We start from the raw sequence: 24,969 nt of genomic DNA on the forward strand, positions 1-24,969 counted from the left end.
AATTTAGATTTGGATTCAAAAGCGAAACTACATACTTGGATGATAGTTTACCCAATTTGACTAATCAGATTTTTCGATCAAATGTCCAACCCAAACCCTATCAGAGAGATGCTAGATTAAAGCTGAAAGAAAATTGAAAAAACTAGTGGATTAGAGAGCGTGGTACAATCATGTGAAGCCAATATTTTCCTCCTTTTCTTCATCTTTGAATCCCAAAAAAGAATTCCAAGAAGATCTTGACGGTTTATCTAGACCATCACTCGATCCTTTTGGGCCCCGTTTGGATGCTTCATGTTTCAAATCCTCATGAGATCTCAGACCCTCTCAATTGGAGAGGGGCTAGGGTCAGTAACATGTCTCAGCCCCTTCTTGGATCTCAGTACCAAGATTCCTTGTATAAAACAAGGATTTGGCCTGTTTTCAGACCAAATTCAATCTGATATGAGGGATATGAAATCTTGAGGGAAATATAATTCTCACTTTTTTGATGGAGAGGGAAATAAATCAACGGCTCACAATGTACCATACATTACAAAGGATAATCATGCAGGTCAACTTAATGCCAAAGTATACAGTGCAAATGGATCTCACCTACGATAGAATCCAAACATGGAGCTATCGGTACGATTTCCTTTTGAAAATGCAATACCTCACCTTGTATCTTGTTCGAAACTTCCTTCGGCCAAATCTCCAAGTCTTCAAACATATGGCATAACCACCAAGTTTGGGAATGCCTCGAGACTGAAACATGTTGGAGATTTTGACAAAGTTCCTTTTGTATACTTAAAGGATTTGCAATCATAAAAATTTAGGAGAAAAAAGACAGAAAAACAAGTCATTTAAATTTTTTCCAAGTCTTGGTGTGGTATAAAAACACACTTGATATTATTGTGTGATAACAATGGCATAAATTGGGTCGAATGAGATAGCTGGATGGTTAGGTCGCACTATCATAACTGAGTCCCTAATTCGAATAACAAGGGGTTATCCCCCAGCTTGCCTGTCACAAAAATATTGGGGTAAATCCAAACTTTGGATCATTCTGAAATTACCAGGATAATATTGAGACAGTATCCACCAGAAAATGTATTGAAAAATTGTGTTATTTAAAATATTGGAGATATTGGTGACACAGCTTCAAGCATATGGGAACATTGCCCCTTATACATGAAAATAAGCAGTTTATATATTTCCCCAACCACTGAAATATGATCTTTCAAATTCCATTAGAAGGGAAAAGAAGTGGACATGAATCAGATATATGTAGCAACTATATTACAAAAGCCAGGAGTCCAAACTGGTTACAAAGTGCATTGGAAGGTCTAAATCTAAGTTGAACGTTCTCATAAAGTGTGACAAACAAGCATCCAGTTTCCCATCATTGGTTTTTCAAATTACAAATAAAAATATCTGATATTATAAAAACTAATTACGACATGCAATCCTCAGACCCGATAGTTCGTTCTCCGCATCATTTGGAGGAATTCTTCAGCATCCACTAGTCCATCATCTGCAAAGCACAAATGATTCATCTATCGTTTACAAAGAATATTCTAAATATATAGAAAACAAAGGTTGAATGAGTACAATTCCAGAACATATTCAAGGACCAGTAGAATTCCCATCAACAGTTCAGATAACAGGTTACAGAATCAATCACGATGGCCTTTATTCATATATGAACATATTACTCGTAATCCATTTTTTTCCTTTTTTGATGAAAAGGGGCTGCAGGGTTAAGGCCCCCTCCACTCATCATCGTTTTATACTCAATGACATGAGAGAATCAATGTCTCAAGCAAGTTTTTTTGTTCAAAACAAAATATACGGTGACATGGGGACTAGAGATGCACGATATCTACAGCAGTTTTAGTATTTAAGCTCTGGAACAAAGCATCAAAAGTATCGGGTATATATAATCCATTGATAAGTAACAAGAGCAAAGAACAAAACTCAATCATTAAACATTAAGATGCAACAAAATTCTTCAGATTGACTAGCAAACTTAATTTATGTTTGGTGTTCTTGCTAAAAAAGAACATAGGAAACTAATCACATAAAGCAAAGAAACTTGCCATCCCCATCCGCCTCATGGATCATCTCTTGTATCTCACGCCGTGAAAAGTTTATACCCAAATCCGTTGCAATTATTTCAATGTCCATCTCAGATATTCTCCCCTGCAATCAAGTATTAACTATGAAGAACATGAACATGGGAAAAGAAGTAACAAGTGAAAATTTACATCTTGATCTTTATCTATTATATGAAAAGCTCTCATAAGCTCCTCCTTGGTATCCCTTTCTCCAATCTTTGCATTCATCATGTGTACAAATTCTTCAAAATCGATTGCGCCACTGCCATCCCTATCTACATCAGCAATCATTTGGTTTATTTGCTGCAACAACCCCAACATAACATTGAAGTCAGAAAATAGAGGAAAACCATTACCAAATTACATACATCAAAAAGGCATACTTATATATCCTGACTTGATAGTCTGAAGCAGAGTTACCGGAAGCTTCTTAGATAGGTGGGAAGCTCGCTTCCCGGAAACTCGCTTCGGAAGCGCGATACTCCTCGCTTCCAAAACTTGATGAGAACCTCGATTCCCCCACGCTTCTCCTATGCTTTCCACACACTTCATTTATTCATCTTATATGTTCTCTTAACTTTTTATATTTTTTATGTGTTTTCTCTCACTCTTCTCACTCACTTCCATGTGCTTTCTCTAAATTGGTAATCATCATTTTTAGATTTTGTTAAAAATTTAATTCTTACACTAAAAAATCATGAAATTTAATATTAGTCACTTTCATTTTAGTTTTTATTTGTGTTTCATTATGATTCACAATCAATTATTATATATATTTTTTATTCCTCGCTTCCCGCTTCCTATACATTTTAAAATGCATCGCTTCTCGCTTCCGCTTCCCGTATCATTTCCCGCTTCTGCTTCCTAGTTTGGCAACCTTGGTCTGAAGCTAAATAAAACAGTTCCTCAACCAACATGTGTGAACGTGTGCATATAGTATGCACCTGTATGCATGTGTATGTGTGCATTTTCACATACTTCAATACTATCAGTTTGCACAAGTTCATTCAGACTTTGTTCCCAAGATATGCCAAGTTCACTCAATCATGAAATCATGTTAAAGGAACCTGATAGGGCATACAGCTGATCACAACAGTGGAACCAGCATGGATGCCATCAACTCCCACGTCGATACTATTTTGCAAAGAGGTGCATCTTCAATAGAGATTAATTCATCAATGTCTTAGTTTATTGGTTCCAACAGACTTTCTTAACACAACTAAAGACATATGAATCAGCTGGATATCCAAACCAAACCAGATCAGTTCACATCCTTGCCGGAAAAGTTAGATAAAGACAGAAAGTAAAGTCCTTTTCTCTCGACAGTGGAGAGCCTGGTTCAACGGATGCCAGGCTGGGACAATCTTGGTTTACCAAACTCTAGGCAGTAATGCTAACACATTTTCCATCCCTCAATTTACCACTTAGAAGCGACATAGAGTGGTTTCAAATCCATGACATTTTCCCTCAAACCCAGACTACTAAGACTTTTAAAACAACGGACAAAAGCATCACAAGAAAAATTGAAAGGAGAGCAGGTAAAACTTCTCAAACAAGTCGACCAATTAAAGTGACATAAAGCAAAGGCCTAATACAAATATTCCTTGTAAACAAAAATACTTATCCACATCAATATGCTTGTTTTATATGAGCACTGTTGTCGCTTAGAACATAAATGGTTATCCTAGTGCCAATATATACAGAAGGAGAAGTTAACTAAACACCATGTAGGCAATTCAGTGTATGAAAGCATCAGTCATGCTTTTCTCTTTACTATGAAATAAGTCTCCCAAGCAAATGAAAAAAACCAGCATTAGGCTGCAATTTAGCTGCATGAACTGTCTAATTTAGATTTAAAACAGGTTCATTAAGAACCCAATGTAGAGAAAGGTATAAACAGGAACTGCATTACGGGTTTAACCATATGTAGACAATGGAACTAACAAAGACTACTGTAAATGCAATCTAGATTCTCACCATACGATAGGTGAAGTTACCCGTTAACATTTCAGAAAGTGAAAGAAGCACATGTAAGTTGCTTAATTGTACTAAAAACTTCATCCATTCATTACTGATGGGTAAGCTAGACACTGAAAGAGCTAATGGATGCCTAGCCAACTGCGGCCTTGAGTCATTCCATCCTAGTTGGTTGAGTACACCAGGAAAACTAGGCTACCAGCTAGCTCTACTAATCAGTTGCTTACAGCCTTGATCAAGAAGATAACATTTGGAAGTTACAAGATGATTCTTTGCTGCTGCAATTTCTATGCAAGTTTCAATAATTTGATTATAGTTCTGTTCTTTCCTTTTGCTTATTTTTATTTTTTGGATCATTGCTAAATACCCACCAAACTTTTTGTTTAAATTAGTACACCCACCCTCATTTTCATAGTTTTCAAATGATGCCCAAACTTTTGACACCTTAAGAAAATACGTCCATCTCTACTACCCATGGCTTGATCAGGTTAGCGTTGATGTAGAGTTAAAATCACCGTATTACCCCTATAGAAATGGATTGCACTTTTTAAGCTAAACATAGATCCATCATAACATTAAGACAGAAAAATATCTATTGTTATCAAGCATCAAAGATTACCAGAACAAACCGAGGTCTGATTTATCCACAGGTTCTATTTTTAAAGATGTAGTTGAGATATAAATGAGCTAGACGGCCGAAATTAAAATGGCCTTTACTTAGTTTCTAGGGATTTCGATGTTGATGTATAATTTCAATGGTAATTATACAAGAGGATTGTATGCTTGTCAAGTTAAAAGTCTGGGGAGTAATTGAAAGAAGAAAAAACTTTGGTGGATATGTAAATTAGGACAAAAAGTTGGTCATTTGAAAATACCCATATTTTTTTAGGGTTCTTGTGTTTCTCCAAGAACAGTCACCTGGTCCAACCCCACGTCTAGGTAAGATAACCTAGTTAACATGTAACTTTTCTTCTTTTAGATAAGCAATGGAGAACTTAGACAAATAAATGCTGAGTTGCAACTGTTCACTTGGCCTGCAGCACATAAGGAGTTGACAGAATCTGAATTATAATGGAGAAGAACTAAAGTAGAGTGGGAAGATGAAGGAGAAGAGGAGATGAAACTACGAGTTATGAATGGGGCAACTCAAATAGTGCGCTCTGGTTCATGATGTTGTGTGTATCCTTTACACTACCTTTGTTAAATAATATGTAATATCCTAGTCTAACTAGGAATTGTTTCTTTTCTTTTTAGTTTTGTTAGAATAGGATTTTTCCTTGTTTTGTTTTTTACATTTTTAGTCTTTTTGACTAGTCAAACTTTGACTAAGTCAAAAAGTAAAGGAGTCGTTGGGCTCCCAACGACTCCCTTTCCCCTCTCTCAAATGTATTATAAATAAGGGGTTTTTCCCCTCATACATGTAAGGTTTTTAAGGGTGTTTTACCCTCTCAATACATATATTTTTTCCTTCTCTTTTGTATACCCTTTCTCGGGTATTGTTGTATGAACCCTTGTGGTTCTTGTGAATGTTTGGTATTTTGGTTGAAGCTTTGTTCGGTGATAATTAAAGAACTCATCTTCTTATATGGTATCAAAACTCGGTAGTGATCAAGCTAACGTTCTTTTCAAGTGTATGTAAAATTGTGATCGTGTAAAAGCTTGAAAACTTAGAGGAGCACTCGTACTCACTATCCGTGGTGTACATATTCTCTCTCCTCTTCTTATCCTTTTATTTTCTTTCTTTCCTTTGTTATTTCTTTATCTAAACCTTGTAAAATGGATGACAATGATAATGTCATCATTAAACCCATTAAACTCAACGATTCAAACTATGTTACATGGGATTCAATTATGAAGCACCTTATATGGAGAAAAGGGTTGTGGAGACTAGTTGATGGAACCAACTTGAAACTTAAATTAATCCTTACAAAGGTAGAAGGAGAGAAAGAAATACCTCTCACAGAGGCTGAGAAAAACAAAGCTATTACCACTTACGAAAAAAGTATAAAGAATGGAGAATAGGACATGCCAAGATCATGTCTTGCCTCATAAATAGTGTTGATATAGAAAAATGTTCAAGTCTTGCAAAATTTGAACATGCTAACGATGCTTGGGACTATCTTAAGAGAATGTATTCTCTTAAAGACATTGCACATGTGTGCGACATACAAGACAAAGTTAGAAATATGGTTCAAGGGGATAAGAGCATTAGGCAATACTATAATAATTTGTCCGAATTATGAGAAGAATTGGCTCTCTTAAAACCTAAGTGGCATTGTCCACAATATATAGAACTTCGTCAAAATCAAATAAATGTAAAGAACTTCTTTCATTTTATTAGTGGGTTAAGATCAGAATTTGAATCAACCAAATCCGTTATTCTTCGTCGAGGAAAGGTGTCTTCCATAGAAGACACAATAGAAGAATTGAGCATGGAAGAGAATAGGCTCAAGAAGAATATCTCTAAAAGTGATGATAACTCGATTCTAGCCGTATCTAAACCGAAAAATCATGTTCGTACATACAAGCCTCCACACTATAGGAGGACTAATGATGAAAAGAAAGGGAATACAACAACAACAACCACAACAACTACGCCTTCATCCCAAAACAATTGGGGTCGGCGATATGAACCAACAAAGAAAATCATTCTGGGTCTTCCACATGAATCATTCTCCTCCAATCATTTCTATCCAATGCCATGTCCTCGGTGAGGTTCAAAGCATTCATATCCTTTCCTATCATCTCCATCCAAGTCTTCCTAGGCCTACCCCGACCTCTTTTAACCAAGGTTTTAAAACCCGTGACTCGGAACTCGACTCATTCTTTATTGACTCGTGACTCGGCGGGTCAACTCGGTGACTCGGACCGGGTTTTGTTAACTTTTGATTTTAAAAGAAAAACAATATATAATTTGTCTGAAACCATGTTTTTGAGTAAACATAGTCTCCAAATGTCTGTAAGAATATAAAAACAACTGCAAAGAGCTATAGAGGTTTGCTTGAATAATTGAATTTGATATCTATACAAGCACTTTGACTAATTCATGACTTGAATTAGAGGATTTGGTCACCATGAGTTCAGTCTGCTACTACCTAAGGTTCCTAAAATGGCCAATCATATATGCTAGCTTGTTTTAAAAGTTTTAATTCCCTCTCTAACAAATCCATAAATGTAAAACAGGGATATATGTGCATATTGAAAGTTTACGTAATGCACAATATCAACATATATAAGCAATTTTCTCATGTATAAAACTATGCAGGAAATATATTAATGGCACAACTATAAAAAGACTACTAATATTTGAATATGTACAATGCTTGTTCACATAACAAATGGATGATGAAACCTAAATATGGCTTCCCATAGGCACAGTTGACCCGCCATATATAGTGAGAATCATTTCTTTAAAATATTTTGCTAGAATAAGTTGATAACACAGGGTGAACAGTAGTTCGAACAACATGGTGATTTTATTCTATGGATTTAAATGCTTTTTTATCTTTAAATGATTTTTATTTTCTTTTTAATACAAAATCTGGGGGTAACCCTTGTTAAAATATATGTACTTATATATTTCGAAACTGTAATTTGAAACTCAAAAAACAAATTTCAAACATCCCAAAACTCGCCCGAGTCAGGCCGAGTCAAGCCCGAGTTTTGGCAAACCGAGTTTGCCTTGCCGGGTTGACTCGCTGGAGGGGCGAGCCGAGCCGAGTCAGCCGAGTCAACGAGTTGACTCGACGAGTTGACTCGACGAGTTTTAAAACACTGTTTTTAACTAATATATTTTCCCGTTTCTCCATCCTTCTAACTGGAGCATCATTAGGCCTTCGCCGAATATGTCCAAACCACCGTAAACGATTCTCTCTCATCTTATTTTCAAAGGGTGCAACGCCTACCTTCTTACGTATCTCCTTGTTCCAAATCTTATCTTTTATTGTATTTTCACACATCCATTTAAGCATACGCATCTCAGCTACACTCATTTTTTGAATATGATGTCTCTTGGCAGCTCAACATTCCGTACCATATAGTAAAGCGGGCCTAATAGTCGTCCTATAAAACTTTCCCTTCAATCGCAATGGCATTCTACGATCGCACAACACTCCAGTTGCACTTTTCCATTTCATCCTAGTATGATGAAAAGAAAGGGAATGATTTTGAAAAAAAAAGTCATTTGTTACTATTGCCGAGAACCGAGACATGTAAATACTTATTGTCCAAAATTGAAGAAACTCTATGAAAAGAAGGTTGAATCTCCACAAGATTCAAATGCAACATTCATTGAAAGCATGTCTTTAAGTCAACTAGTGGAGGCACTTCAACCACTACTCAAAGGAGCATCTTCATCCACTGGAGCCGTTGTTTCCTCCATCGGCATTTTCGATCCCGATAAATTTCTTTGGCTCCTTGACTCAGGTGTCTCTTTTTATATGACACCAAACATAGATATACTATCTGAATGTTATAACTCAAATGGATCGAATGTTTATATCGTTGAAGGAACATTCCTTGAAATCAAGGGAACAGGAAATTTTAAAAATATTTTTTAAAACTCAAAAAGATTTTGTATTCCGCAAATTAGATATATTCTTAAACTTAACCTAAATCTTTTATCTGTCTCTTAATTATTTGACCATGGGTGTAATGTTTCCTTCTCCTCTTGTGGTTGTCGAATACAGAATCATTAGTCAAGGAAGCTGATTGGGGAAAGTCATAGAGGAGGCTTGTACTACATAAATTTTTTGGAAATACCTAAGAGTACATTATGTTGTAATGTCCAGAAAATGGACTTGGATCTTTGGCACAAGAGACTTGATCATCCTCGTATATCCAAGATCGAGTTTTTTCCAAAGTAATTATGAAACTTTTTCATGTGAAAAATATATTCTTGCAAAAATGAAAAAATTACCTTTTCAAGGAAGAATCTTTGTCTCTTCACGACCACTTGAGTTAATCCGAATATGGAGACCCGCACCTGTTATATCAAAATGTGGTTTTATGTTTTATGTATTATGTAATTTTCGTAGATAACTTTACAAGACATACTTAGATTTATTTTCTTAAACATAAATCCAAATTTTTCTCACATTTTCAAATATTTGATAATCTGGTCAAAAATCAATTTAAGAATGATACAACAACAACAACAACTACGCCTTTATCCCAAAACAATTGGGGTCGGCGATATGAACCAACAAAGAAAATTATTCTGGGTCTTCCACATGAATCCTTCTCCTCCATTCATTTCTATCCAATTCCATGTCCTCGGTGAGGTTCAAAGCATTCATATCCTTTCCTATCACCTCCATCCATGTCTTCCTAGGCCTACCCCGACCTCTTTTAACTAATATATTTTCCCATTTCTCCATCATTCTAACTGGAGCATCATTAGGCCTTCGTCGAATATGTCCAAACCACCGTAAACGATTCTCTCTCATCTTATTTTCAATGGGTGCAACGCCTACCTTCTTACGTATCTCCTCGTTCTGAATCTTATCTTTTATTGTATTTCCACACATCCATCTCAGCATACGCATCTCAGCTACACTCATTTTTTGAATATGATGTCTCTTGGCAGCCCAACATTCTGTACCATATAGTAAAGCGAGCCTAATAGTCGTCCTATAAAACTTTCCCTTCAACCGCAATGGCATTCTACGATCGCACAACACTCCAGTTGCACTCTTCCATTTCATCCACCCAACCTTTATCCTATGATTTACATCTCCATCAATTTCTCCATACTTTTGAATGATAGATCCCAAATATTTGAAAGAATCATCCACCGGTATTTCTTGCTCACCAAGCTTCACTACACTCCCATCTCTATTTCGTTGCTTACTAAATTGACATTCCATGTATTCTGTCTTACTCTTACTCAACTTAAAACCTCTTACTTCCAATGTCTGTCTCCATAATTCTAACTTAGCATTAACCCCAGCTCTAGACTCATCAATCAAAACAATATCATCAGCAAACAACATACACCACGACACATTTTCTTGAATCGATCTCGTAAGCTCATCCATCACTATAGCAAATAGGAAAGGGCTTAAAGCAAATCCTTGATGTAACCCAACCGTTATAGGAAAATTGGTTGTCACCCCTCCACAAGTGCGGACATTGGTTACTACTCCTTCATACATATCTTTAATTATACTAATGTACTTGAGAGAAACACCTTTCTTCATCATTGTCCACCATAGAACGTCCCTAGGTACTCTATCGTAAGCCTTCTCCAAATCAATAAAAACCATATGCAAATCTTTGTTCCTCTCTCTATTTCTCTCAATAAGTTGTCTAAGAAGATGTATAGCTTCCATAGTAGATCTTCTAGGCATAAAACCAAATTGATTCTCCGATATCATGACAACCTTCCTCAACCTAGACTCAATCACCTTCTCCCAAAGTTTCATAGTATGACTCATGAGTTTTATACCACGATAGTTTGTGCAATCTTGTATATCACCCTTATTCTTATATAGAGGCACTAAAGTACTCTTCCTCCACTCGTTAGGCATCTTATTTGTCCGCCAAATCTTGTTAAAAAGATTTGTCAACCATTCTAAACCTTTCTCTCCCAAGCATTTCCAAGCCTCGATAGGTATACCATCTGGGCCAACTGCCCTTCTTGATTTCATTTTCTTCAAAGCCTCTGCAATTTCTTTCTTTTGAATCTTGCGCATGAAGTCACGATTCATCTCATGAAAAGGAATGGAAAAATCTCCAAGATCCTGAGCATGACTTTCATTAAATAGCTTATCAAAATAATCTTTCCATCTCTCCTTAATCTCCTCATCTTTGACTAAAACCCTTTGTGTTTCATCTTTGATACATCTAACCATACCCAGATCCTTCGATTTTCTATCTCTCATTTTTGCAATCCTATAAATATCCTTCTCACCCTCTTTGGTATCCAACTTGTCATAAACCTCCTTATATACCTTATCCCTCGCGTTCCGAACTACTTTTTTAGCTTCCTTCTTTGCTATCATATACTTCTCCAAATTCTCATTATCACGACTTTTACTTAGATTTCTATAACACTATTTCAATTTTTCACAATGATTTAGGGGAAGAGTTTTTATCAAAAGAATTTAAAGATTATTTGAACCTATACAATATTACACATCAAAGATCAAGTCCCTATACTCCTCAACAAAACAGTTTAGCCGAAAGAAAACATAGGCATGTTATAGAAACAACAAGAACTTTACTCATTACACATCAAGTATAAAAAACTTTTGGGGTCAAAGCCATTCTAACTGCGGTTTATCTCATTAACAAAATGTCATCTTCTTCACTAAACAATATTTCTCCTGTAGAAAAATTGTTCAAGCAAATTCCAAATAATTCTAAGTTGAGAGTTTTTGGGTGTAAATGTTTTGTTTTTGTTGAGATTAAGAGGTTTTAAGTTTAAGTTTTCTTAGATTAGAGGTTATTTGATATTTTAATTTAATGAGGGACTTATATGTAATTTCTCCTTTTGGCCTCTCTCTATTTAACATAGAGATTAGCCCTAATAACATTTAACGAGTTCTCTTAATTTTGCAGTTGTCTCTCTCTCTTTCTCTTTCTCTCTCTCTCTCTCTCTACCTAGGTGTCTGCGCATCTCATCTACCTTCTACATGGTATCAAAGCCATTGATCTCGGGAGCGTGATCGATAGTGATTGATCTACACCAACGAAAAAAAAAGGGTTGGAATTAGGTGTGCAGTTTTTTTTGTGTGTAAGATCTGATAACAGATCTGGGATCTGACCAAGGTCATGACCCAGATATGTCATCAGATCTAAGGGACACGGTGGATGCGTGTCTTTGGTCTGGTAGTCGTAACCCTTGAGCCCCTGAGTTTTGGATTTTTTTTCTCTGTCGTGATTTCCTGCTGTTCGGGAGCAGCGGCAATCTCATTTCCTGTGTTGTTGCCTGTGATCGAGATATGACTGATTTGTTTAACCGTGCCCTGAATAACTGAAATTATTGTTGGTTGTCGAGCTTATATGTCTGGGAGCAACAACTGTTGTGATTTTTTTTTCTGCGTCTGCATATTATCGTTGGTCGTGATTCCCTGCTGTGTCGTGGTTTTTTTTTTAACATGCGTGCTGTGAAAGAAGCATGTTAGTATCAGTTGCCTTTCTGTAGTGGAAACAACAGTCGTGATTCCCTGCTGTGTTGGAAAATATCTCTGTTTGTGGGCTAACATGTGTGCTGTGAAAGAAGCATGTTAGTATCAGTTGTCTTTTTGTAGTGGAAACAGCAGGCGTGATTCCCTGCTGTGTTGGAACATATCCCTGTTTGTGGGTTGTTGTTCATTACTGTCGTGGGATTCTGTGTTGGGTACAGCTGCTGGTTGTCGTATTGGCTGATGTGTGATGATAACACACGCTATTCCCTGTGTCGCTTGAAGCCTGTCCAGATTTTATCTCTGGTGTGGAAACCTGTGTAATCGTGGACTTGCCTGACGCGTGATTATAAAACTTGTTGTTAAGTGAATGAATCTGATTTTTTTTTGCAGCTAAAATAGTATTAAATCTTCAGTATGGTTGAAACTTCGAAATGTGATTCCAAAATTGAACATATTGGGGAGTATAAGGCTTTTGTCAATCCCTTCTCGTACGGCTCTTCAGTAAGGTTGAATGAAACTAACTATGTTAGGTGGTCCAGAACTTTTATGATGTTGATATCTGGACATCGTAGAAAACACATTTTGTTGAAAGATGAACCCACTGAAAAAGTGGGAAAATATGTTACTTGGGATGAAGATAATGACATAGTTATGTCATGAATCATGAATAGTGTCGAACTCCATATTGCCGATGGTTTAATTTACTATAATACAGCCAAACAGATGTGGGACAATCTTCGAGATACGTACTCACAAGAGACTAATGTGAGTCGTATCCTGCAAGTCGAACATGAGATATATAATTTACAGTAGGGAGATCAGACCTTGGCCCAGTACTATGCCTCTGTCAAAGCTGCATTTGAAAGACTCAATGCTCACAGGCCTCTTTGTTGCTCGAAGCAAAAGGATCATCAAGAACATACTATGGTTGCTCGGTTTCTTACATGACTATCTTCAGAATTCTCGGTTGCAAAAGTCCAAATGTTGACTGGATCAGATGTACCTACTCTTGCTGATGCATACAATCGTCTGAGTAGACTTGCAATCTCTCTTCCACAATCTCAGCCTGTGACTCAGTCATCTTCTCTAGTTGTCTCATCTGGTTATGGGCGTGAAAATATTCAGAATATCAGAGGACGAGGTCGTGGACGAGGTATGGGAGGCAGAGGAAAGCTTCAATGTACATTCTGTGGAAAATCTGGACATTTAGAAGATCGTTGCTGGGATAAACATGGTCGGCCAAACACTTCTTCATCAAAGCCATATGCTCCTAAAGCAAATGTTACTACACTAGAGGCAACAAATGTACATGATAATATCTCTGCAAGTGACAGTATCACCCTCAGTTGAGCTGAATATGATGAGCTGATAGCTCTTCGCCCCTTGAGTTCCGCCCCTCCTGTAGCCGGTGTTGCCTACTCAACAGGGAATCATCTTCATCCGAATGACAGTAAGTGGATTATTGACTCTGGTGCATCCAGACACTTGTGTCGAAATTCATTTGTTTTTTCAGGTCTAAAGGATATTACTGTTCATAGAGGAGTCTCATTAGCCGATGGGAGTTCCTCACCGGTTGTTGGTCAGGGAAACATTTTTATATCCTCCTCCTTACAGTTGAAAAATGTTTTTCATGCTCCCAACTTTCCTCAAAGTTTACTCTCTGTTAGCTGCCTTACAAAAGAATTAAACTGTAGAGTGATATTTGATCCGATGGGTTGTCATTTTCAGGATTTGCTGACGGGGAAGAAGATTGGTGGAGGCTATGAAGAAAATAGAGTTTACTACCTACATCATCTAGTGGGTACTGCTCATGCTTCAGTGGAACACTCATCCAGTCCTGTTCAGTGGCATCGGCCTCTTGGTCATTCTTCATTGTCAAAGCTTCGTTCTGTCTTTCCTCAAATTCCTTCCACTACATCATTTCAGTGTGAAGCATGTCAGTTGGGCAAGCATCATCGAAGTTTGTTCCCTTCAAGTCAGAATCAGTCTAGTCATAAAGTCTTTGAACTTCATCATGCAGATGTATGGGGTCCTAGTAAGATTCCTACTAGGACTCAGTGTCGATATTATCTTGTTATTGTTGATGACTTCTCTAAGTTGTCATGGGTGTTTTTAATAAAAGAACGATCTGAAGTTCCAAGTATTATCAAATCCTTAATTCTTAAAATAAAAACTCAGTTTGAATCTATTGTCAAGATTGTTCGCACAGATAACGCTCTTGAGTTTAAATCAAAAGCTCTGTTACAATTTTACCAAGATCATGGCATTCAACCCCAAACTTCCTGTGCCTATTCATCTCAACAAAATGGGGTGGCTGAGCGAAAACATTGGCACCTGCTTGATGTTGCCAGGACCATTATGATTCAATCCAATGTTCCTGCGTTATATTGGGGTGATGCGATTACCACTGCTTGTTATATGATACCACATGCCTTCATCTTCTGTGGGTGATCAAATTCCATTACATATCCTAAAACCTAATGCCCCACTCTTCTCTTTCTCACCCAAAATATTTGGATGTGTTTATTTTGTACACAAACTTGGTCCTGACCGTGATAAATTATCTGCTCAAGCTACAAAATGCATATTTATAGGTTATCCAAAAAAATCAAAAGGATTATCGATGTTATGATCCTATTTCTCGCCGAGAGTATGTCAGTGCGGATATATCTTTCTTGGAATCCACTCCATATTTCTCTAGTATTGGTTCCCCGCTGCAGGTTGGTCCAGCAGACTCTTTTCCCTTACCTATATCTCCTTTTCCTTTGGAATTTGTGCCCTTGGTACCGAACCAAACTTCATCCTCTTCACGATTTAATAATCCTCCATTGGTATATGTACTTAGAGCTCCACCTCTGCCCGTGCCTCCATCCTCTTCTTCTCCTGAGGTAAGTACTACTGACAATAGTGATCTTCATGATGATGATAACAGGCCTATTGCTCTACGCAAGGGGACACGACAATGTACCTTATATCCCATATCTCATTTTGTCTCTGATGTCAGAATTGGAAATCAGATGAAAATTTTTATTTCAGCCTTATCTGCTGAAACGATTCCTCTGAACTATCAACAGGCAGAGCTAGATAACCACTGGAAGCTGGCTATGTAAGAAGAAATGGATGCTTTAGTGTCTCAGCATACATGGGATTTAGTTGATTCTCCAGTAGATGCTGACATTGTTGGATGCAAATGGGTATATACAATAAAGTACAAATCAGATGGATCTATTGAAAGGTACAAGGCCAGATTAGTAGCAAAAGGATATACTCAGACATATGATATTGATTTCTTTGATTTCTTTGAAACCTTTTCTCCTGTTGCACGGATGGACACCATTCGTCTTGTTCTCTCAGTAGTTGTTCATCATGGTTGGAGCTTATGTCAATTAGATGTGAAAAATGTGTTTCTATATGGGGATCTATCTGAGACAGTTTACATGCAACAACCTCTAGGTTTCGAGGTTGAGGGGGAGTGTCAGAAGGTGTGGAGATTGAAAAAGGCGATTTATGGCTTGAAACAAAGTCCTCGTGCATGGTTTCAAAAGTTGTTTGAAGTGATGTCACGCTTTGGCTTCAACAGGTCAGCGGCAGATCATACACTATTTATCAAGAAAACTAACTCAAGCATAGTTGTTATGGTGGTATATGTGGATGACATCATTCTTACAGGAGACGATGTGAAAAATATTGAAGCCACAAAGGCTCATCTTCAAAAACACTTTGTTACAAAAGACCTTGGTTCACTTAGATATTTTCTGGGTATAGAAGTTGCCAGGAACCGTGAAGGGATGGTTTTGTCTCAACGGAAGTATGTTCTTGACTTATTAAAGGAAACGGGAATGTTGGAAGCTAAACCAACAAATATTCCCATGGACCATAAAGTTCAGCTGTTTGAAGAAGGGTCAAAATCGGTTGATAGCAAAAGCTATCGCTCACTAGTAGGGAAGCTACTGTATGTAACTGTTAGCAGGCCGGATATTGCTTTAGCAGTAAGCAAAGTTAGCCAGTTTATGGACAAACCAACTGAGGTACACTGGAATGCAGCTATAATGATTCTCAGGTATTTAAAATCTTCTCCTGGAAAAGGGTTATTGTTCAGGAAAGGTGGAACTCTGGGGATAGTGGCCTATTCTGATGCTGACTATGCAGGATCTATAGTGGATAGAAAATCTACCAAAGGATTCTGTGTGTTTCTGGGAGACAACCTGATCTCATAGAGAAGTAAGAAGCAAAATGTGGTTTCTAGATCGAGTGCAGAATCAGAATATAGGGTTGTGGCTCAAACAGCTGCTGAATTGATGTGGGTTCGTACTGTTCTTCATGACCTTCAAGTGAAGGTTTATTCTCCTATGACCATGATATGTGATAACAAGGCTGCCACATATATAGCGAACAATCTTGTCTTTCATGATAGAACAAAGCACATTGAGGTTGATTGCCACTATGTAAGAGATATGGTTCAAGCTGGTTATATCTCTACCAAATATCTAAAGTCGGAGGACCAAGTTGCAGATATGTTTACAAAGCCTCTTGCTAGACCAAATTTCTCAAAATGTTGTGACAAGCTGAGCATGATTGATATCTATGCTCCAGCTTGAGGGGGAGTGTTGAGATTAAGAGGTTTTAAGTTTAAGTTTTCTTAGATTAGAGGTTATTTGATATTTTAATTTGATGAGGGACTTATATGTAATTTCTCCTTTTGGCCTCTCTCTATTTAACATAGAGATTAGCCCTAATAACATTTAACGAGTTCTCTTAATTTTGCAGCCGTCTCTCTCTCTTTCTCTCTCTCTCTCTACCTAGGTGTCTGCGCATCTCATCTACCTTCTACAGTTTTTATAGATAAAAATGACAAATTCTCTCATCGTGCAATTCTTTGTGCCTTTTTAGGATATGCAAGTCACCAAAAAGGCTATATATGTTTTGACCTTAAAACTGAAAAATTATATGTTTCAAAGAATGTATCCTTCTTAGAAAAGAAAAGTTCTTTTAGTGAGAACCCTACGAAAATATATGAGTACACCTTTTTGTTGGACTTAGTTCCAAAGATTGATGAAGGTGATGTTGATGAAAGTAAGGATGAGCAAAACAATATGATAAGTATAGAATCATTTAGTGATGATCAAGGTTGTATTCAATATTCTAGGTAGGAAAATTTAGAAAAACCATTTGCTCTCGAAAAATATACTAAAGAACAGGAATAAATATCAACTAGAAAGTCATCTAGAGCATCAAAAGTTCCTAAAAATTTTGTGTCATATGAGTCTTTTTCACTAAAATATCAAGCCTACATTGCCTTGATACACTCCTACACAGAGCTTTCTAACTATACTGCAGCAAAAGAACAACCTGAATGGGTCAAAGCTATGACAACAAAATTAAAAGCCTTAGAAAAGGTAAATACCTTGACCATTCAAGATATTTCATTAGGCAAAAAGCCTATAGACCGTTGATGGGTGTACAAAGTTAAAACCAAGAGTGATGGCACTCTTGAGAGGTTTAAAGCTCGATTAGTTGTCAAAAGTTATTCCCAAGAATATGTAATAGACTATGAAGAGACTTTTGCCCCAGTCGCTAGAATGACCACAGTAAGGATCCTAATATCCCTTGCCTCTATAAAGAAATAACATATATACCAAATAGATGTGAAAAATGCATTTCTAAATGGAAGCCTAGCTGAAGAAATATATATAGACCCACCACCTGGCATCAATATTCCTAAAGGAAAAACTCTTCGTTTAAATAAGGCTTTGTATAGACTTAAGTAAGTCCCAAAAGCTTGGTATGATAAGTTTAGTCAAGTTATGCCTGATTTTGGTTTTTAATTCTATCTTAGTGACATAGCTTTGTTTGTTAAGAATTTTGATGTTGGTATCATTATTCTTCTCCTCTATGAAGACGACATAATCATCATTGAAAGTGATAAACAAGGAGTTGACAATATTAAAAAGTTTCTTAAAACACACTTTGAAACGAGTGACTTAGGTTTTCTAAAATTCTTTCTTAGAATATAAATTGCTTATTCTCTTAGAGGTTATTTACTAACTCAATCTAAATTTGCTCTAAATATTGTTGACAGGTCTGGTATCTCAGGTGAAAGACAGGTTGATACTCTCAAAGTTGTAAATGTCAAAATGAAGATTGATGATGGAGAACCGCTTGAAAATCCAACACCTTACAGACAACTTGTCGAGGCACTGTCTTATCTCTCCATTACAAGGCCTGACATTGCGTATGTCATTCACACAGCAAGCCAATTCCAAAATGCTTTTACCACTGTCCATATGGGAGTTGTTTTACACATTATTAGATATATTAAAACCTCTATTTTTCGAGGACTTTTCTTGTCTGCTTCTTCTTCCTTAGATTTAATTGCTTATACTAATGAAGATTGGGAGGTGATCCCAATTATCGACACTCAACTACTAGTTTCTGTGTGCTTTTAGGAAAATCATTGGTCTCTTAGAGGTGCAAGAAGCAACAAAAGGTTTCTCTTTCGTCAACGAAAGTCGAGCACAAAGTCATGGCTACAACCACCATGGAAGCAGTTCGACTAAGGCGATTGCTTCAAGACATGGGTGTTACAAGTATAGGAGCATCACAGTTGTGCTACAACAACAAAAGTTCTATTTACATTGTCAGCAACCGAACATTCTACAAACAAACCAAGTATATCGAGATGGATTGTCATTACGTGTGAGAGAAATTTCAAAACGACACCATTGATCTTCCATATGTCGCCTCAGAATATCAATTAGCAGATTTCTTTACCAAACCACTTGCTGCTCCTCGCTTTCACTTTCTCTTAGACAAACTTTCGGTTATTCATTTATTTTTAGTTTAGTTAGAATAGGATTTTTCCTAGTAATATGTAATATCCTAGTCTAACTAGGAATTGTTTCTTTTCTTTTTAGTTTAGTTCATTTCTTTTTAGTTTAGTTAGAATAGGATTTTTCCTTGTTTTGTTTTTTACATTTTTTGTTTTTATTTCTTATTTTTTATTGTTTTTGGTCAAAATATATTAACCAATCTAGCAATTGGGCTGGGCCCACCTTTTTTTCCCTCTTCCTCTATTATATATGGGTAGGTGTGTGCCTTATAAAGTGAGACAGTGATGGGTAGTTTATGAGTGTTTGTAGTGAGGTTTCTCTCTTGTATATTTTTGTGTTTATTTCACATCAATAAAATATTTATTTTTTTATATCTTGTTTCTTCTCTTGTATTTACAAGGCCCATTGTGTCTAGCCAAATGCATTTGGATTTCATCTATGTTGTTATTTTTTTTGTTTCTTGTGTCTTGGGTTCCGTGCCCTTTCATGACATTCACTTGCATTCTTTTTCTACTAAAATATGTCATCAATTATATGACCTTTTGACTTTGAGCTTAATTTTGTTATTTGATGTTTATAATCATAATGGTTAGTTAGAAGTGTTGTTCAAGAGTTTGCACTTAAGATGCCATTCATATTTTATTGATTTAAATTTAGAATATTTAATCTCCCCCTTCCCCCCAACACACACACACAATGTATGGCTGTGTCCTAGTTTTACAAAATTCTCATGTTGTATCAAGTGTATCAGCATTGCGTCTCATAACGGTGTTCATATCTATGTGAGGTAGCTAATATCAGCAACATTTTCAAAACATTCCATTTTCAAATGCTTTTAAAAGCCAAAAATGGAAACTATCACAAAACAAATAGAAATCAAAACCGAAAATATCACAATGTTTTTGCAATATATTCCAATAAATTCAGTTTTTGAAACTTTATGTTTCTAATTTACTGTTATTAATTTTAAAATACATAACATTCTGAGGACAACACACTCATTCTTATATTCTCAGAGACAACACCCTCACCAAGATATTGCTGAGACCAATATGCATTATCATGAGACATACACTACTAGCATCAAAGTCAAGGTTACCTGATAACATCCAAAATATGAATAGAAAGATGTATACATCTTTGTCCTTCCTGGTTTTCTCCTCTTTAAAGATAAGTACATATCCAAAAGAATAAAGATGATAAAGAATCCTAAAACTTTCCTTCTTGTCAACAATAATGACATAATGAGTCACAAAACATATAATACCAACATATGAGAGCCAAAATAGTCAAAGATGAAAAGTTTTACTCCATTTATACATCACAAACAGACAAAAACTGAATCTACGAACATAACATGCAGTCATGCAACTTACACCACTTCATCAAATGCTTGTAAACAATGATGGAATTAATACTTACATAGACATGATTAAATGAGGTGTATACATTCAGAACAAGCAGAATAACATGATGGTCTCCTAGAAGACAATATAAACACTCTTCTACCAGACTCTAACATTTATACTAAATAAGAACAGAGAAAATGCAATGAAGGGTATAAAACTGTATATACAAAAAAAGGAATTCCTCCAACCACATCCATCCCTGCCTATAAAATTCATACCTCCACAGTCATCTCAAAGCCCAAGGCCCTGTGAAAAACAATGCTCTGCTTTGTAAGAGATGATCTAAACAGGAAGAGCAGTGCAACTATATGCAAGTGTGCAACAAGCAAATCAATAGCCTGAATACCTCATTGCAACATTTAGCTCCTTAGCATCAATTGTACCTGAACAAAAAGAAGTAAAAGTCAGGATTATTTTGAGCACACATGGAAGGCAAAACCAAACACATCCAACAGGCATACCTGAACCATCAGTATCAAACAAATCGAATGCTTCTTTAATTTCCTGCCTCTTCTGTTGGCTTAATCCTTGATGTCGCCCCCTGGGCTTCTCTCTCCTTGACATTCTTCCACTTGGTTGGAAACTTGCCTGAAAGAACAATATTCATCACAGTAACAGCAGTGAATGGAACTGAAGTCATCATTGATAAACATAGCAAAGGTAGATAAGAAATAGAGTTGTAAGGGAAACCAGACAACTTTAATATATTGCACAAAAACTACATGCTGATGTTCAAATACATGACTTAATTTTGACCAATCATAATTCATCTTGATTTTAGAAATAAGCATCCAAACTAATTTCACCATATTCAAATTTCAAATACTATCATATTTCCAGAATACCAACATGATCAAAATAAGATGCTTCTGATGAAATGAGAAACAGCATTACCAAATCTCATAAATGAGGAAAATCAATTGTTTTCAGCTTAATTCTATTTGACATTAAACACCCATTGAAAGAAAATCAATGTCAGTGACACACTTTTTTCCTTCACCACGTAATTCTTGGAAGATAATAGTGAAAGAATTAACATCGACCTGATGAATCTCAAACTTCATTTTGGTACAAAAATCTACATAATTTATGAGAAGAATCAGCAAACATCATTTAAAAACCTCAGAGATTGCAAAAAGGAAACAAGAGAAAATAAAAAAGCGAGCTTGGATATTGATGACAGCAACTAACATGAAGAAATTACATACTCAAAAAATCTACAAAAATGAAAATGAAATAACTAAGCAAGCAACCACAAAAGAGCAAGCTTAAGCGGTGGATTTTACCAAACTAACACGCAAAATTTACAGTGGCCAAGAAATCTGAAAAATAAACATAACGGGAGAGATTGAATTGTGATGAGATGGCAATAATGCGCAAAAGAAAATTTATCCCACTCTGTTTTCCCATTAAAAACAAATAAATAGTAAAGAACACCAGGAAATGATCAGAAATAGCATGTATTTCAAACATGGACATAAAATAAACGAACGCGGATATTACTCTTACATATAAAATCAACCAAAAACGTCAGAACAGAACAATTAGATATGTACCCATGAAAAATAAACATACAATGGATAATAATCGTGACGAAAATCAGAGGTTTCGGAGTAACCATCATCTTCTAAACCAAAAGCGAACAACTACCTTTAAATTCATCGCATAAATCCTCAGATTTATCACACCAAGCAATACAAAGCAACCACTGAGATCATTGTCCCATCGACATCGATTTCTTTCAGAGAACTATTCATCAGTAAATCCACAAATTTCCCACTTCCTCTTCTCAAAATACGACGATAATCTCGGAACTTCTTGATATTAATGCGGGCGAGAACAGAGAAATCCCCCCAAAACTCGGATGTCGGATCCATCGGAAAATGAGAACGAAGAGCAAAAAGGAAGAAAAAAAAACAAATATTTCAAGATCAAAGGCAGATGAAAAAGTAAGGAATTTTCATACCATGAATATTTGCGGAAAACGGATTCCTTGGATTTTTTTCGCTCAACAAACCAGCGGAGGGATCGAATTCCTGGCGATCGAGAAAGCCTGACAAATTTAACAGAGCGTAAGGGTGTCAACGGGTCGGATCTGGTTTGGATCCACGTGAAACCGAACCCAGATCTGAGTTTAAGGTGCTGATATCGTACTCGGGTCCGATCGAGTCTTCCATAACAAAAAATTTACCCGGGTCCTTTAAGGATTACATTAACCCGGACCCAGTTCATGCCAGTAGAATATTTTTTATTTTATTTTTTTTACATTGAAAATCATGGATCTTAATCGGAACTCGAAGAGACCTAGGTCTCGTATGCAATTTCATAAATCATACCCGGCTCCATATAATAACCAGACTATATGAGTCCCACCTGGATTCTAATCCAGCCTTCTTCTTTATCACCAAACCCTGACTCCATAGAGTTTGGTGCGGGTCTAGTACCGGTCAAACCCACAAAGTTCTAACAGAGCAGGTCATTGTTATAAAACCGTCTTTTCAAATGTGTGGGATCGAAGACCCCAACTTCAAATGTTTGAATCATCTAGGCCTTGTTTGGGAGCATTGCATTGAGATAGAAACAACATTTCTATGTAGGGATGGCAGTGGACCGGGGGAAAGTGGGCCCCGCCTCGCCCCGTTTGGACCGGGGATGAAGGGTATGAAACAGGGATGGAGGCGGGGATGAAGGTTAAAATCCATCCCCGTTCAAGGATGGAGGCAGGGATGGACTTACACTTTTCCCCACCCCACCTAGTCCCGTCCCACCCCATCCCCGGTCCTTCAAAAGGATGGCAATAGACTACGGGGAAACGGGGCCCTGCCTCGCCTCATCCCCGTTTTAACCGGGGATGGAGGACATAAAACGGGGATGAAGGCGGGGTTGGAGGTTCTAATCTTGAGATGGGGCGGCCCCGGTCCATTACCATCCCTATTTTTATGAATCACCAAAATATGGTTTTGGCAAAATATGGCATAGAAGACGAAGTTGTCAAAAACTTTCTCTTGTGAATGGTGTTGACATCCAAATTTATTCTCAATGCAGTGTTTTAGCAACACATCCCAAACAGCAATGAAAGCATGGTCACAAGTTAATATATTGTCAACCTATAGTTTGCCACATATATTGCATATCGGCTATATATATATATATATATCATTAATTTATCAGCAATTTAATTATTATTAAAATATACATAAAAATTAGTAAATTTGAGGCACTAAATTAATTTTATTAGCTGGTCAGCTAATCTTAAAAAAAAAAATGTAAGCAAAGAATTTAGTGCAGCTAATAAAATTTAAAAAAGATGTGAGGGATTTAAAAAGAGATATGAATCCCCATATATTTTGTTGTTCCGGATCCAAACCGTTTGCAACCCTGATGGTGGTGCATGAATATAACTTAAAAAAATTCTTACAAGAAAAAGATGTGCCTATAAAAAGTTTTGATATGATAACTTTTCTAAATGAAAAATGTGAGAAAAATGAGAGAGAGTCAGTGAGTGTGATACAGCTGGAAATGGTGGTAGGTGGATATATTTAGAAAAACTTTCTTTTAAAAAAATTTCTTGCCATCTTTTATTTCATGCTTGCATTTTTTCCTACCATTTTCTCGCTTTCAAACATGCCCTTGGGAGAAAAAAAAAAATCACCAAAAAAGAAACAAAAACAGGAAAGTGAAGCAAGGAAGACAAATGAAGGTTGTGGTCTAAATTAAAGAAGGCGATGGCTACATTAAATGAGTGGGTATCAGCAGGGGTGTCAATGCGTCGGGTTTGATTCGGACTTAGGTGGAACCGAGCTTGGACCAGATTTTTGAGTGTGGTATCGGGTCTAGACTAGGGTCTAATCGTGTTCACTATAAGAAAAAACATACTCAGGTCCAATAAAAACTACATGAACCAAAACCCGGACCATACCTAGTAAAACCATATTTTTTTCATTTTTACATTGAAAAATTGTGGGTCTTAATCGAAACTTGGGTCGGGTCCAGATCTGGTATAAAATTTCACAAACTATACCCAGGTCCATGTATTAATCGAACTTTCGTCTCTGGACCTGGGTCTTAATTGGTTCACTTTTATCACCATACCAGGACCCTATAGGATTTGTTTCAGGTCGGGGGTCCGGGTAAACCAGGCCCCTTGGCACCCTTAGGTATGCAATGAACCGTATCGCAAATACCATGGTTGGACTCTTCTACATTTCTTAGATGGGTCCCACATTTTTTCTAGAGCCGTTCATGCCCTAAATAAACGGTAGAGTTTGCAAAAGGAAGGACTGAAAACATAGAGTTCAACCATGGTATTTGGGATGCCGTTCATCTCATCTCATGGATGAATGACATCAGGGTGACCTCTGATGGTGCCCTCTGACCAAGAGGGATCAGGGTGACCTCTGATGGTGTCCTCTGACCAAGAGGGTGTTGCGTGTGCACCACCGGAACACGCATGGTGTATGGCTCCCCGTACACCCCCATTGAGCGCCACACAGCGCTCAGTGGGGACCCAGGAACATGCACTGTAGCT

At 36.9% G+C, this 24,969-nt stretch overlaps 1 protein-coding gene across 1 annotated transcript; it reads right to left on the reverse strand.

Moving 5' to 3' along the window:
* Positions 1-1,209: 1,209 nt before the first annotated feature.
* CEN2 (centrin2) lies at positions 1,210-22,479 on the reverse strand. Its single transcript, XM_089987392.1, has 7 exons — positions 22,408-22,479; positions 20,903-21,029; positions 20,788-20,824; positions 20,660-20,687; positions 2,244-2,396; positions 2,076-2,178; positions 1,210-1,510 (listed from the first exon to the last, which is right to left on the reverse strand). Exons 1-7 carry the CDS (start codon positions 22,408-22,410, stop codon positions 1,446-1,448), a joined length of 516 nt encoding a protein of 171 aa, XP_089843518.1. The 5' UTR covers positions 22,411-22,479; the 3' UTR covers positions 1,210-1,445.
* Positions 22,480-24,969: the final 2,490 nt, after the last annotated feature.

The sequence above is a fragment of the Nuphar pumila genome, chromosome 14, assembly GCF_984573655.1.
Source record: "Nuphar pumila chromosome 14, dmNupPumi1.hap1.1, whole genome shotgun sequence".
NCBI lineage: Eukaryota > Viridiplantae > Streptophyta > Magnoliopsida > Nymphaeales > Nymphaeaceae > Nuphar > Nuphar pumila.

Excerpts from the sequence above, each read along its gene's own strand:
- CEN2 (XM_089987392.1), bottom strand. Across the intron at positions 20,688-20,787 it reads GAGCTAAATGTTGCAATGAG|GGCCTTGGGCTTTGAGATGA; the intron begins GTATTCAGGCTA and ends TGTTTTTCACAG. Across the intron at positions 2,397-20,659 it reads GCTTTGAGATGACTGTGGAG|CAAATAAACCAAATGATTGC; the intron begins GTATGAATTTTA and ends GGGTTGTTGCAG.